Here is a 14,026-nt window from a genome sequence, read left to right as displayed (position 1 = left end):
GGTCCCATTCTCATTCTTCTCCATGAAGGTGCTCTATAAATTTGAATTGGGTTCTGGTTTCAAGTAGCTGAGCACATTGTAAAAAGCAATGCTGATACAGTGAGATTGTGTGTTGCTGCTGTTCCAGTTTTACAGCATGGGGTGAGAAATTGATGTGTCAGTATCATTAACCAGAAATGCTAAAAAAAAAAAAAAAAAAAAAAGCCCTTTGAAATTAACACAACTTAATTGCATAATCTTCAACTGACACATGAAAGATCAGTCAGTGGCGCTCACAGGGACAAGCAGCAGGCTAGAGAGGAAGGACTGCCTAGTGGTTACAGCACTAGCCATGTCTTGGGAGACAGGGTTCAAGTCCCAGCTCTGCCACAGACTTCCCAGGCAAGTCACTTAGGGAAACCGAGGCACAGAGACACTATCTGTAAAATGGGGCTAATAGCACTTCTCTGCATCACAGGAGTGTGGTGAGGGTAAATAAATTAAAGCTTGTGAGGTGCTTTGTTACTATAGAAGTACTGAAAGACAGATTAATCTAAGTGCACCAGGAAGTTTGCAGGGTGCTGAGCTGGGCTGTGTTTGAACAAAGAAAACTTGCCCATCAAAACATGCCTATAGAAATGATAGGGCTGCACTTCCTCGCCCACTGGCTAAGCACTCAGTACAGCTAATCCCAGAGGTACCACCTACTCTTTCCATGGATGATGTGTTGGGAAGGATAAACGAAGGGAATTAAAAATCCCGGCATGTGTAGCAGGTCCACATTCCCCTTTCAAAGCCATCCTCAAGCATTTCAAAGACAAATACTAATGTGGACACCGCTGCTTGGGGAAAGTTGCGGAGGCCTGAACGGAATGGAGAAGTGCAGTCAGGAAAGAAAGGGGCATCTCTGAAGAGAGCAGAGTTGGGAATCTCAGACTGAAAACGGGTTGATTATGAGGACTCCAAGCAAACTGCTCTCCCTTACCCACCGCGATAGTACTATCTGACTCAGCATAGAAAGGGGACAATTGAGAAAAGCCAAACAGATGAGCCTGCCTGGGGCTATTTTAAATTTTGCTCCCAGCTACTCCTGCTATTATGGCAGCGGGTCCTGTGGGATCCCGGTCCCACAGCAGGGTCTATATTAGTCCCACGCAGGGCTCCACTGACAGGTTACAAGATACTCCTCAGTGAGACAAATGTATAGCAGACAATGAGCCATTCCAAAACCACTGTGCCTTGTAATGAGAATAATACTTTGTGCTTCTGTTGAACCTTCATGGGAGGATCTCAGATTTCTGCACAAACATCAAGCCCTGCAAGACCTCTGAGAGAGAGGGAAGGAGGTATTCAGAAACACACGACTTCGGTACAAAGGCGACAGGTGTCTCAGAAATACGGAAGATTTTTTAAAGCTGAAGCAGAGCCATTAATAGAACCCAGGAGTCCTAGCTCCTGTTTCCCTTCCCTAACCAGTAGGAAATACATTTGACTAGAATGTGGGGGGAGAGGGACTTTCCCATTTCTCTGGATCATCAGGTCCGCTCAGGGCAACCAAGTCAGGGGACCTGAAGCAGTTGCAGAGCTGAGACTGGCACAAAGTTTTGTAATTCTGATTGTATTTAACCCCTGTGCTGCCGGCAGACTGTGCAGCTGCTTCAGACCAGCAGGACTTACTAGGGACAGACCTCTTAGACTCTCTGCACCTTGAAGTCTTTAAACCACGATTTGAGGACTTCAATAGCTCAGACACAGGTTAGGAGTTTGATACAGGAGTGGGTGGGTGAGATTCTGTGGCCTGCGTTGTGCAGGAGGTCAGACTAGACGATCATAATGGTCCCTTCTGACCTTAGAGTCTATAATTCTATGATTCTTCCCAGGGGGAACACAGAGACCCAAAACAAAGAGAGAGCTTTAAAAAAAATCCTTAAGGCAGTAAGCTTACAGTAATACAGGATTCATTTCCAGAAGGACAGTTTGACCCATGTGCTCAGCCTGAAGTCAACAATTTGGATTCAAAGAACCGACAATAATAGAAATGAGGGAATTACGTGGGCCCCAGGTATACTGGGATGTGACTGCACTGAGTAATTCTAGCTGGCCTGCTTCCCCTGTGCAGGCTATTGTGTGTGATATGTTATCACACGGCCTCAGTGTGCTAGGGGTGCCTGTGGGATTAAGTATTTGTGCTTCAGTTAAATGTTTTATTTGTGATGGTTCCGTACTTGTATTTCTAGATTATATTTCTGTGTTTGCATTCAGATTTGCTGTAATGCTTCAGATCTTTGTTTCTATTTGTATTTGGGTTTATTTTCCTGGTCCATTTGAAATCCCTATGGACACATACATGAAGCCGTTACAATACAGGCTCTGGTTTTCCACCATCCAGGAACCCAAACAGTAGGAGAAGGTCAGATCTTCCATTATTCCAGTCTCATAAATGGTTCTGAGGCAGTGAAATGCCCATGGGAAAACATAAAGGCAACACAACAACAAATACGCACCAAAGGGAACACAACTAGACATGCCCTGTGCGCGTAGCCTGAGGATGCATTGCTCATGGACATTAGACAGTAGCCCTGTCAAGAGGTGCAAAGGCAAACGATGATGGGTAAAAGAACATCAGACCGGTAAGGAATATGACTGGCCAGGGAAGCATATATTCTAAACATATATAACAGAGCTGGTCGAAACTCAGAATTTCTGTTCTGCAGGAAACTCTGACATTCAAATCAGAATGAAATTAAAAAAAAAAAAATCCAAAATTTCACGCACAACGACATTTTAAAAAATGTCTCGTTTAAGGTCAATCAAAACATTCCATTTCAATAAACTCAAAGTGTTTCGTTTCTATTTAGAATTTTTAAACCTTTTTACACTTTCTATATAATAAAAAATAAATTTGAAACAAAAAAATCAAAACATTCCATTTAGACCTTATCAAAATGCAAGAGAGAATACTGATCCTCAAGTGTCTGAACAGTAAGGGCATTCCAATCTTTCTCTGACACCACCACAAAGTATCAGTGGCCATCTTGAAACGTTATCATGGTATATATGAGCACCCATCCATTAGGATCTTTCCAACAGAGGTCACCAAAAGGTCATCAGATTTCAACCACTCAACTGCCCTTTTAAACTTAAAATCTTGAAATCTGATACCTATGTATTGTGGGTCTTAAATATGACCATCATAGGTCAACAAAAGGCCACCAGTCTTTCTAAGGGAACTGTGATTGTTCAAAAGCCATTTGAAGTGATCCTCTTAACGTTTTGTATGCACTTTCCCAAGAGGCTCTAAATACAAGAAATATCCGAGTTGAAATGTGATATTTCTATACTACATCATCAGGCTGCCAGTTTGCCAAAATACTATTAATTTCTTCTGCTGGTTGTGAAGCCGCTGAGATGGAGATATGAAAGTCATCTGAAGTTACTGGTTCTATTCACCAGCTATTAGCCAAGAAAATCATCAATGGTGAGCGAGTCTACCACATATGCTGTCATGAATATTCATGAATACCCCTACAGTGGATTACTGTTGACACGTGTGTATAGAGGACAGGGAGTGCAGGTGGTTACACAACACTTTCCATTATATATAAATATAAACTACATTTTTAAAAAACATTAAAAACAACATTACTTAGGTTGCTTAAGCCAAGAGCTAAAAAGTCAGGAAATGCCAGACTTAAGGTTATCCATGCAACTTTCATTAGATCCCCCTTGTGTGCATGCATTATGGTACAGGCTTTAATTACATGATCATATACTACTTTTTTCCACCAAAATAACTGTCAGAAAAGTTTTTTTTAAACAGGAGATATTAAGCAACCTTAACATAGTGCTTCTATGCCCTCGATAACACAGATGTGTGTATTATCTTCATCTCCTGTTTCCAACATCAAGGTTGGGTAGAGCTGCCTTCTATCGGTTTCTTGTCTTAGGTACCTAGACTGCCAGCCACCTCCCATTTTACAGATGGGAAACTGAGGCAGAGAAAGACTAAGTGACTTACCCAAGATCACATAGGAACTCTGCAGCAGAACAAGGACTTGAACCCCAGTTGCCCACGTCCCAGGTTAGGGCCCTAACCACCAGACCATCCTTCCTCATAAATCTGCATATAGACATGTAAATATAAATACAGGGACAGGTGTGCATATAGCTGTGTCATAAGAAATTGCATGATTCTGAGACTGCTCTGAAAGTTTGACTGACACACGATTTGGGATATGTGCATTGTTCACAGGTAGCAAAGTCATAACAGGCCGCAGGAGGTCATCCCTCCCAGGCCACACCACATCGTTATGTATTTTGTTTGCAACACAATTTAGAGAAAAGTTACTTCAGGTTATGTCTACGTCGCACGCTTCTTTCGGCGGCATATAGATATGTACTCGGGTAGCCGCCCTAGCCCGGAGTTAAGTAGCAGTGTAGACGGTGAGGAATGGCTCAGGCGAGTACAGTACAGATATGCTTGAAGGGTGTGGGTATGCACTGAGGACATACCCTCCACAGCTCTCTACTTGCCTAAGCCATACCTTCTCACTATGCTGCTATTTTTAGCAGAGTCGTGTCCCACTGCCTCCCTGCTGCTGGAACCTTCCCCCTGCACGGAGAAAGATTCCAGCAGTGGGGAAAGGCTCTGGCAGGGGACAGCAGTGGGCAAAGGCTCCAACTGAGCCTTTTCCCACTGCCTTCCCCCTGCCAGGGCTTGTTCCTGTTGCAGTGAAAGGCTCTGGGAGCTGCTGAAGCCTTTCCCCACTGCCTCCTCCCTGCCAGAGCCTTTCACTGACCCATGGAGCTACACACCAGAGCGTGGACGCAGCCTGCTTTTCACTGCGGCATGTAGCTACACATACCCTGCACACCACCGCAAATGGGGTGTAGTGTAGATGTAGCCTCAGACATCTCTTTAGATGTTTAACATTTTTATGAGTGCTCTCTCTTAAACGTGGAAGTTCAGGTTGCTTTAGTCACCATTTCTGCAGGCCTTGGAGTGACAGAAAAAATTAGTATTAATAAATGTTGAAAGCCTTTCAAAATGATGTGAAATGTCTTTTGAGTAAATCATCATGTCACACTTGGAAGGTCTGATGGCATCTCTCGAGCTGTCAGTGTGAAAATGGATGCAGCATATGTATCACTGGGGAGCTGGGAATGCCAGCTCTGCAGTGGGATGTAGCAAGTGTTGCTAGTCCTGGCAGTGTGCGTCTATTTCATTTAAAACCCATTTCTGTTCCAAGGGTGAATGGTACCAGCCGTGGACCTCAGACTAGAATAAATGTCAGTCTCTACATTTTATTTGATAATCCTTTGGGGGAGGATAGAGGTTGAAACTACAGAAGGATGGTCTTGTGGACAAGGCTCTGGGCAGGGACTCAGGTGATCTAGGTTCAATTTCTGACCACCACAGACTCCCTGTGTGGCCTTAAATCCTTCAACTCTCTGTAAAACAGCAATAATAATCCAGTATCTCTAATGCCTATTTAGATTGTAATTTCTTCAGGGCAGGGACTGTCTAACTATGGGTTTGTACAGTGCCAATACAACTGCTTTTCGAGCTTGGTTGAGACCTCTTGGAAATTACTGTAATACTGCTGCCACTATGACTAATTTTCTCATTTGGATTATAGGTGTATTCCTGGAGGGGAGAGGTTAGAAGGCTGTTTTGATGAACTGGTCAAAGGTGCAAAAAAAAAAAAAAAAAAAAAAAAAAAAAATGCAATTGATTCCATAGTGCCAGTGGTTGATTCCAGGGTGGCAGAAATAAATGTGTTATATAGACATGTGGTGATAGAAATGTATTATATAGACATGTTGTAAATGTGTGTATGTTTTCTCTCTTTCTCTATCAATATCCCCACACATGCTCCTCTCTCTATCTATATCTGTAGATCCAGATAGATCTGTTTTTAGTAACATTTAAGCTAGTGGGATTGTAATGAAAAGAACAGTTGAAAGGTATCAGTGTGTCATTGGGATTTGATGGGCTCCATTGGTCATGGCTGATTACTGCCATTACTCAAAGGGTTACTTCCTGCCTCTCTTCCTTGAAACCCAGAAGGCGGCAGGAAGGGAGAGAGAGGAAAAGCCAGAGAGACTTTTAACCCAGAGGCAATAGCGTCCAGACAAAGCAGAGAAGAAAGAGGGAGGAAAAAAATCTGAGCAAACCTGCAATCTTCATAATACTCTGCCACTCAGTTATTTGCTGCTAACTTAATCAAAGCTTAACTTCAAAGAAGTCAGCAGCCACATTAAGTGGGAACATGGCCTGAGTCTTATTTAAGAGCAGGGCTGGACTGCGGAACTGGAATGGAGCCAAGCACCAGGATTTTATGGGCCTCCTTACCCTTTCTAGTCTCACTAAGCTTTTAACCATTGTGTTGTGAGCTCTGTGTGCGTATCTCCCTGGGAGGGGAAAGGCCAGGAAAGAGCGAGGAGAGATAGCTCCCTGTTTCCACTGTAGGTGGGGAAAATAAGATAATGGTGAGGGAGGGCGAGTGGGCACCATGGATTTAAACTCCATGTAGCTGGTGATAATCAGAGGCTTAGCTTGCTAAGACGGCCTACGGGGAGCTGTATTACAGGCAGGGATTCAAATGTTTTCTGATTTCCTGTCTCCTCTCTTTCTTTCTCTCCTTCTCATCCCTACCCCTCCCCTTTCCATGGCTCAGCAGCCTCTCTGCGAACATATGGTCATGATTATTCATATTATCGCAAATGCCTAAAGGCCCAGTGAAGATCAGAACCCCGCTGTGCTAGGCGCTGTACAAACACATCATAAGAGGCAGTCTCTGCCCTGGAGAGCTCCCACTTTTGAAAGGGATAGTAAATAACGAATAGATGTTTTAAGAAATGACTGTTCAACAATTAGACGTTGTTACAGAGTCCAACTGATTGACAGGTGGCTTATAATCCTGGCTTATAGCTATTTATAATATCTTCTATCAACGTGCTTATAATGTTCTGTAACACATGCTACTCGCATCTGGAGGTTGCTTGTAACATCTATCAATCCTTCTTAAATGAAAGTTTAATATCAAGGGTGACCTATTTAAGAATGTTACATTCTTTCTTTTAAAATGTTAGTTTAAATTAGAGGGGGGGCACCTGATTCACAAAGCTGGGATCCGGAGGTGTTCCCCTCTAGGAGGGGGAAGAATGGCCCAGTGGACAGGGTGCTAGTTTAGGACTTTGGAGAACTGGGTTCAATTCCTTACTTTGCCACAGGTTTACTAGGTGACCTTGGCCAAGTCACTTAGCCTCTTTGCATCTCAGTTGTAAGAGGGGGATAACAGTACCTAATTTATATGGCCCTTTAATGGACTTATCCTCACAGCACCCCTGTGAGACACAGTCATGCTATTATCCCCCTGGTACATGTGGGGAACTCAGGCACAGGGAAGCTAAGTGATGTGCCCAAGGTCACACAGGAAGTCTGTGGCAGAGCACAGAATTGAACACAGGTCTCTCAAGTCCTAAACTAGCCCCCTAACTCTGGGCCATCCTTCCTATTGCCCTACTTAATAGGAGTGTTGTGAGGATGAAGGCATTAAATGCACTCCGATACTACAGTGACGAGAGCCATATAAGTATCATAGACAGGGAGTCTGTTTTGGGTTCAGCTCTGGTTTAAATAAAGGGCGGGAGGGGAGAAATGTTTTCACAAAATTCACAACAGTTTAATGGAATCCCAAACTGACAGACAGACAGACACAGAGTTCTAACAGTTTCCCATGGGCTCTGCCACTGCTGCTCACAGCAGCCCTGCCTGTTGCTCCTGACCCCATGCAGGAGCGGCTTTAGCGTGGATTCAATGGCACCCACAAAAAGCACGAAACCAAGGGTGCAAAACCAGGCACACATACACTTCTCCTGGCCCAGTGCAGTGGGGAGGCCCTAGGAGAAGGGGGTTGGAAATCGAGCCCACCCTGCATTCACCCCGCTGTGGCAGCTCCTGTCCCACAGGGCTAGGCCTGGCTTCCTGCTCCAGGCATTGCAAGCTGGCACATGAGCTCACCGCGCCACTCAGGTTTGGCCTGGCTGCCCCTCTGTCATGACAGAGGGATGGCTGGGCCAAACTTGGGTGGTGCTGCAAGCCCATACACCAGGCCGCAATGCCTGGTGTGGGGAGTTGAGCGCAGCCCCATGGGACAGGAGTTGCCCTGAGAAGGGGAGTCTGGGGTGGGCTTGCTTTGCAGCCCAGAACTCCCCGGGAACCCCTCTCCACACCAGGCTGGGATTAGGGCTGCAGAGATGGGGGAGAGGGTGCTGATACGGAGGACAGTGCCCCTTCGGCAGTTTACTATAGTGCACCCATTGAATCAAGAGGCTACATTCGTCCAGCACCAGGTAGTGGTAATGTCTGGTTCGCGTGGCTACATTCTGGCAGCAGTAGCTCTGCACCTAGAAATTATTCCAGTTCGAGAGACTCAGGCGGGGAACATGCTTTTACTGGGGCTGTGCTGAGCCACCACAAAAGAACAGCAACCCGGCTAGTAGCAGCAGCATCCCCTAAGCTCTCATTGTCTGGATCCTGCGAAGTACTGAGCATGTCCAGCTCTCACGGACCGCAATGGCATTGGAGGGCACCAGCATCTCGCTGGGATCAGACCTTTCCGTGTGGGATCAATGAGCTCCTCTCTTGTAAATGGAGCCAGGTGGGTTTGGAGGAAGGGGTTCCCTGATCCCAGCCGGCTTCATTCCCGCTGCCACTGACCTGTCCGGAGGAAAACGTGCCTCCTCCCCTTTCCGGAAGTCAGTGCTATTCTCCAGCCTGGCTAGTACGTCCATCCTCTTCACCATCATCTCCAGCATGTCGCTCATCTTCCGCAGCACCCCTCTGGACTCCAGCGCGCTCATCACTGCAGTCACACAAAGAGCAAGAGAGAGGCTAGAGCAGGGCTTGGCCCTCAGGTGGACACAGTCATTTGTTTTGTCAAGATGGGAAGGAGCGTGTCAGCAACCGTGAAAGCGATGGATTATCAGCACTCGCCTGGGCCAGGGAGTGGGTGAGATGATGACGTGAAAGCTTCCCTAAACATCCCTGCCCATGCATCTCAATCCTGGCCCACAGCAACCCCTGCTATTCCTAGTCTGGGACCCACAGCTCTGCCAATCATGACTGCATCCCCCTACCACCTGCTCTTCCATTCCGAGGCTCTCCACCCACAGCCCTGCCAGTGTACCTTAATCCTGGTCCACAGCATTCCTGGCTATTGCAGCCCTGGGTTACAACACTAGGAATGCACCTCAGCAGTCAGATATCAGGTCTCCTGATCTGTACCATCCCGGTGCTATTTCACTAGTGAGCACTGAAGGGCTATGAGATTTTATAAATATAAACCTGGATTCAAATGTAATTTGGTCACAAGTACAATGAGTTTGGTGGTCTCAGTCTAGATGCCATGTATTCATATTGCAAAGGCAGGACACAGCTTGACCTAATGGGCTGTCTTTGCTCATGTCACCAAGAGATGCTGCTTCCTAGAATAATCAAGCAGACGTATGGAGGGCAGGGATGGAGGGGCCTGGAACTCAGGTCCTGCTTTGCTCAGGTGCGCCAGTCTCTATACGGAAATGCATCTGCCTCTTCCATGTAGCTGTCTGGAATTTTGACTTGGCAAAACCCCACTCAGAACACAGGCCCAGTTGGGTCACCCTGGATGGAGCATTCCACCATGCAGCCCTTGGTAAACACCTAGAGATTGCCTCGTGCTTCGCTTAGTACAGTATTGACATCAGTGAGTCCCAGGAGGTATCGGCACCTCACAGAATCAGGTGCACCCGGGGCAGCCAGCTGGTGTCTCCTTGAGGCAAGTTCTGTGGGGATGTTTATGATTGATTGCTATCGCTCCTACTCTGGAATGGTTTGAAGTATATTTTGGCAAACAAAAACAGACCAAGGGTAAAATTTTCACATGAACCTAAGTGACTTAGGAACCCAACTGACATTTTCAAAAGTGACTTGTGGCCAGATTCACAAGGGGGTTTAGGCACCCAAAGAGGCATGCAGGCACCTAGTAGGATTTTTTAAAATGCCTAAGCAGGTTAGATGCCTAACTTCCAAGAGAAGTTCCCCAGTGGGTCCAATGGGAGTTAGGGGCCTACCTTGCCTAGGCATTTTTGAGCATCCTGCTAGGTGCCTATCTGCATCTTTAGGCACCCAAGTACCTTTAAACATCTGGCCCTTAGGATCCAGTGTCCAATTCAAATCCAATGGACTTAGGCTCCTTAATCACTTCTGAACATGAACTTAAGAACAATCATACTGGGTCAGACCAAAGGTCCATCTAGCCCAGCATCCTGTCTTCCAACAGTGGCCAATGCCAGGTGCCCCAGAGGGAATGAACAGAACAGGTAATCATCAAGTGACCCATTCCCTGTCGCCCATTCCCAGCTTCTGGCAAACAGAGGCTAGGGACACATGCCTGCCCATCCTAGCTAATAGCCATTGATGGACCTATCCTCCATGAATTTATCTAGTTCTTTTTTGAACCCTGTTATAGTCTTGGCCTTCAGAACATCCTCTGGCAAGGAGTTCCACAGGTCGACTATACATTGTATGAAAAAAATACTTCCTTTTGTTGGTTTTAAACCTGCAGCCTATTAATTTCATTTGGTGGCCCCTCACTCTTGTGTTATGAGAAGGAGTAAATAACACTTCCTTATTTACTTTCTCATACCAGTCATGATTTTATAGACCTCTAACATATCCCCCCTTAGTTATTTCTTTTCCAAGCTGAAAAGTCCCAGTCTTATTAATTTCTCCTCATACGGCAGCTTTTCCATACCCCTAATAATTTGTGTTGCCCTTTTCTGAACCTTTTCCAATTCCAATATATCTTTTTTGAGGTGGGGCGATCACATCTGCACACAGTATTCAAGATGTGGAACTTAGGGTTCTAAGTCACTTAGGTGTTTTGAAAATTTTGCCCCAACCATCCATCCAGCTCAACAGCAATCTGTCTTGGAAGCTCTAAATGAAGCCATAACCCTTCCCTCCAAAACCAGCGCCATTCCAATGTTACCTCAGTGAGAAATGCTATGTTATTGTATAGGGGAGAATTTCTTCCTAATCCCAGCTAGAGTTCAGCTAGTGGGATTGGCAGCCCTTGGGACTGCAGAGTCTATATATGTCTAGCTCTTTAAAAAAACATATCACCATATTATTTCCTCACTAGTACCCTGCAGCAGTGAGTTCCACTGGTGAATTCCACTGATTTCTTAGGCATTTCCTTTTATCCCTTTTAACCATACTGCCTCCTATAACTTCACTAGTGCTCCCTTCTTCTTGTAGAAAGGGGCAGAACAAATAGGATCTTTTTTTTCCCTAGATCCACCAGGCAAGGGGCCAAAGCTCCTTATTTCCAGCCTTGTCCTCTCCCCTTTTAGTGACCTGCAGTCCCTATTATGGAGCCAGTGGAAGGGGAATAAGTTCCTATTTCATCTCACTTCACTCCAGGCTGGTTAAAAAACAACAACACCCAAACAACCCTAACTAATCCTGTTCAGCTTATCTCCTCAATTCCACACCTGTGCACGCTTTAAAAAGTACCACACGTTTCATTTACGAAGCAGCAGGAGGCTAACAGAGGATGCTGGGCACATCAGAAGTACACTGGGCATCACGGATGGATATTTAAGTTATGCACATCTTGTCCCTTTGAGATGCAAACCTGGGATCTAGATTTTGAACACCCCAGAACTCCAGGCTGTGGGGAGGGGGGATCTTCTGAGCTGGGATTTTGGTTGGCATCTGGGCTTCAGTATTGCTCAGACTTCTCTCCTCCCCCCCACCCCTACAAAAATCACCCCTTGGTGTCTACTGCACATGCCTTGTGCCTGTCATGTCTCACATGCACTCATATTACTGACAATAGCACGTCAGCACTGCCAGCCCTGCGGAGCCTGTCCGGGTGAGGAAGAGCAATGGTGTCAGGCTGCCTACAGGAGGGGCCAGGGTACGCCCTGCAGCAGCTCGCTCTCTTTAACCGTAGGGAAAGAACATAGCTAACCAAGGCAGCCTTTACTGCTGGTAAGGTCAAACAACAAGCAAATTCCGTTTATCAAGGGGGGGACAAAGCCCAGCCTGCATCTGTGTGCTCAATTTTATAGTCAAATGATAGGCACGTATATGCATGTTAGGCCCCACCCCGGGGGAAGCTGGGAACTTGCCATAGCTGCTGCAATGTTGTAAAGACCTTCCCTATGCTTTCTTCTGACTCGTGCATCAGCCACAAGATCACCCGCCTCTACCACCTGAGGTTAAGGAGAACTCTTCTAGCAGTGAGTAAGCAGCAGGCTTACTGGGGCTAATTAGTAGATGGACATGATCATACACACTAGGATGTTGCAGGGGCATCATTTGCTATGGGAAAAGGGGGCAGTTGCTCCCCCAGACCTTGGTTTGTCCCCAGACCTTTCATTGGTTTATAAACTCCGCTTCTCCCCTACCACCCACGTTGCAGGACATACTAATATAATCCCATATAATGTTCTATTTGCTGACATAGTTTTGCCCTTCCCCCGTTCTTCTGTCATGTGATGCTGACAGATTTGAAAGTCAATGATCAGGACTAAGAAGAGGGCATTTATAAGTCATTTTTCCAAACATCAACACTCTTTAGAGAGTCATATTGATACAACAGATAATAACTGTGAAAGAGCCATCCGTCAGCAGGCTGTAGACAGTAATCTGTACTGAATGAAACCTCCACAGATCCACTTGATAAAATGCTTGCTCCAAAACAGCCTAGTGAGTACATGACATTGTAAAAAGTCCTTAAGGGGGATTTACAAGATAACCCTCAGCAGCCATTGTAAAACTGTTACTTAGCCCTGATACTCAGCCCCGAGACGGGTCACCTACCTTTGACTGAGATTTTGTGCATTGACACACATTTTATGATAGCATTTTAAAAAAAAATCAGATCTAGAAAAAGCAAACAAGTAACTCAGAAAAATAATTCCTCTCTCATGGGGGTTCAACCCAGCCTCCTCACCCTAAATGTTCAATGCATTAATTATGTGAGAATGCAGCGGTACCTCTTCTGTTGAAATCAGTGGGTGTGACAAGTCCCAGGCTTCCTGCAGCTCTGAAAGTGTACCCACATGGCTACGTCTGCAAACAGCAGAACCTAAGTTGCATCTGCAAAATATTTGCATGGGCAAAAATATGATTGCACAAAAGACACATTTTGGGGGGAGCAAAATAGATCACCAGACTGGAAATAAGACACAGATTTTTCTCAGTGAGGATAATTAACCACTGGAATAATTTCCCAGGGCTGTGGTGGATTCTCTCTCACAGGCAATTTTAAAATAAAGATCGGATGCTTCTGGTCTAGTTCAAACAGGAATTCATTCATGGAAATCCTATGGTCCCTACTCTGCAGGAAGTCAGGCTAGATAATCACAGTGCTCCCTTCTGGCCTTAGAATCTGTGAACTGCAAGTTCAGTGTCACATGGATTCATGTAACGTGTCATGCTTATGCACACACCTGTATGCAGTTGTACTGCTTATTTTCACAGTGGCTAGTCAGTGCTGAGGTATTGGGTTCATCACAAGCCATGAATTATTAACCACCTAGAATTGCCTAGAGACAAAATGCATAGCATTAATTAAATGCCTGAATTCCACCCGGATTTTGCAGAGAGCTCCATGGGGGGGCTGGAGTCTGCCCAGGTGGAGTTCGGAGCAGGGTCAGAGCTTTGAAGAGCTTCCTAGGCTGTCAAGGTCTAGTTTGCAGAGCTGCTGAGGGCCTACCACACCCACCGACTTCAGTTACAGCTGCAAACACTCGACCCTTTTAAAAAACAGGCCTGGCTATGTGTCTCAAGCTGGGCACTCAGCGTGAAGGGGCACGTTTGCAAAATGTGAGCCTTAATAATTGGACTGCATTTTGGTGAAGGGCGTTCCAGCTGGGTGCTTTGCGATGCTTTAACCAACAGTGGCCGGTCAGGCTTCCAAAAACCAGCTTCCCACATCAGAGAGGAGCTATCCCTGATTGCTTCCTCCCGCACACGCTGCACAGGCCC

At 45.8% G+C, this 14,026-nt stretch overlaps 1 protein-coding gene across 1 annotated transcript in view; it reads right to left on the bottom strand.

Annotated features, from left to right (window-relative positions):
* Positions 1–14,026, bottom strand: part of MGAT5B (alpha-1,6-mannosylglycoprotein 6-beta-N-acetylglucosaminyltransferase B) — a 178,288-nt gene that overhangs the window by 104,371 nt on the left and 59,891 nt on the right. The window contains exon 3 of the mRNA XM_054047560.1: positions 8,705–8,849. Within this exon, the coding sequence (XP_053903535.1) occupies positions 8,705–8,849 (145 nt within the window). The remainder of the gene's footprint in view (positions 1–8,704; positions 8,850–14,026) is intronic.

The sequence above is a fragment of the Malaclemys terrapin genome, chromosome 13 (assembly GCF_027887155.1).
Source record: "Malaclemys terrapin pileata isolate rMalTer1 chromosome 13, rMalTer1.hap1, whole genome shotgun sequence".
Classification (NCBI taxonomy): Eukaryota; Metazoa; Chordata; order Testudines; family Emydidae; genus Malaclemys; species Malaclemys terrapin.
Note: the sequence above shows the minus strand (reverse complement) of the source record. Positions and strands in the feature narration are given on the sequence as shown.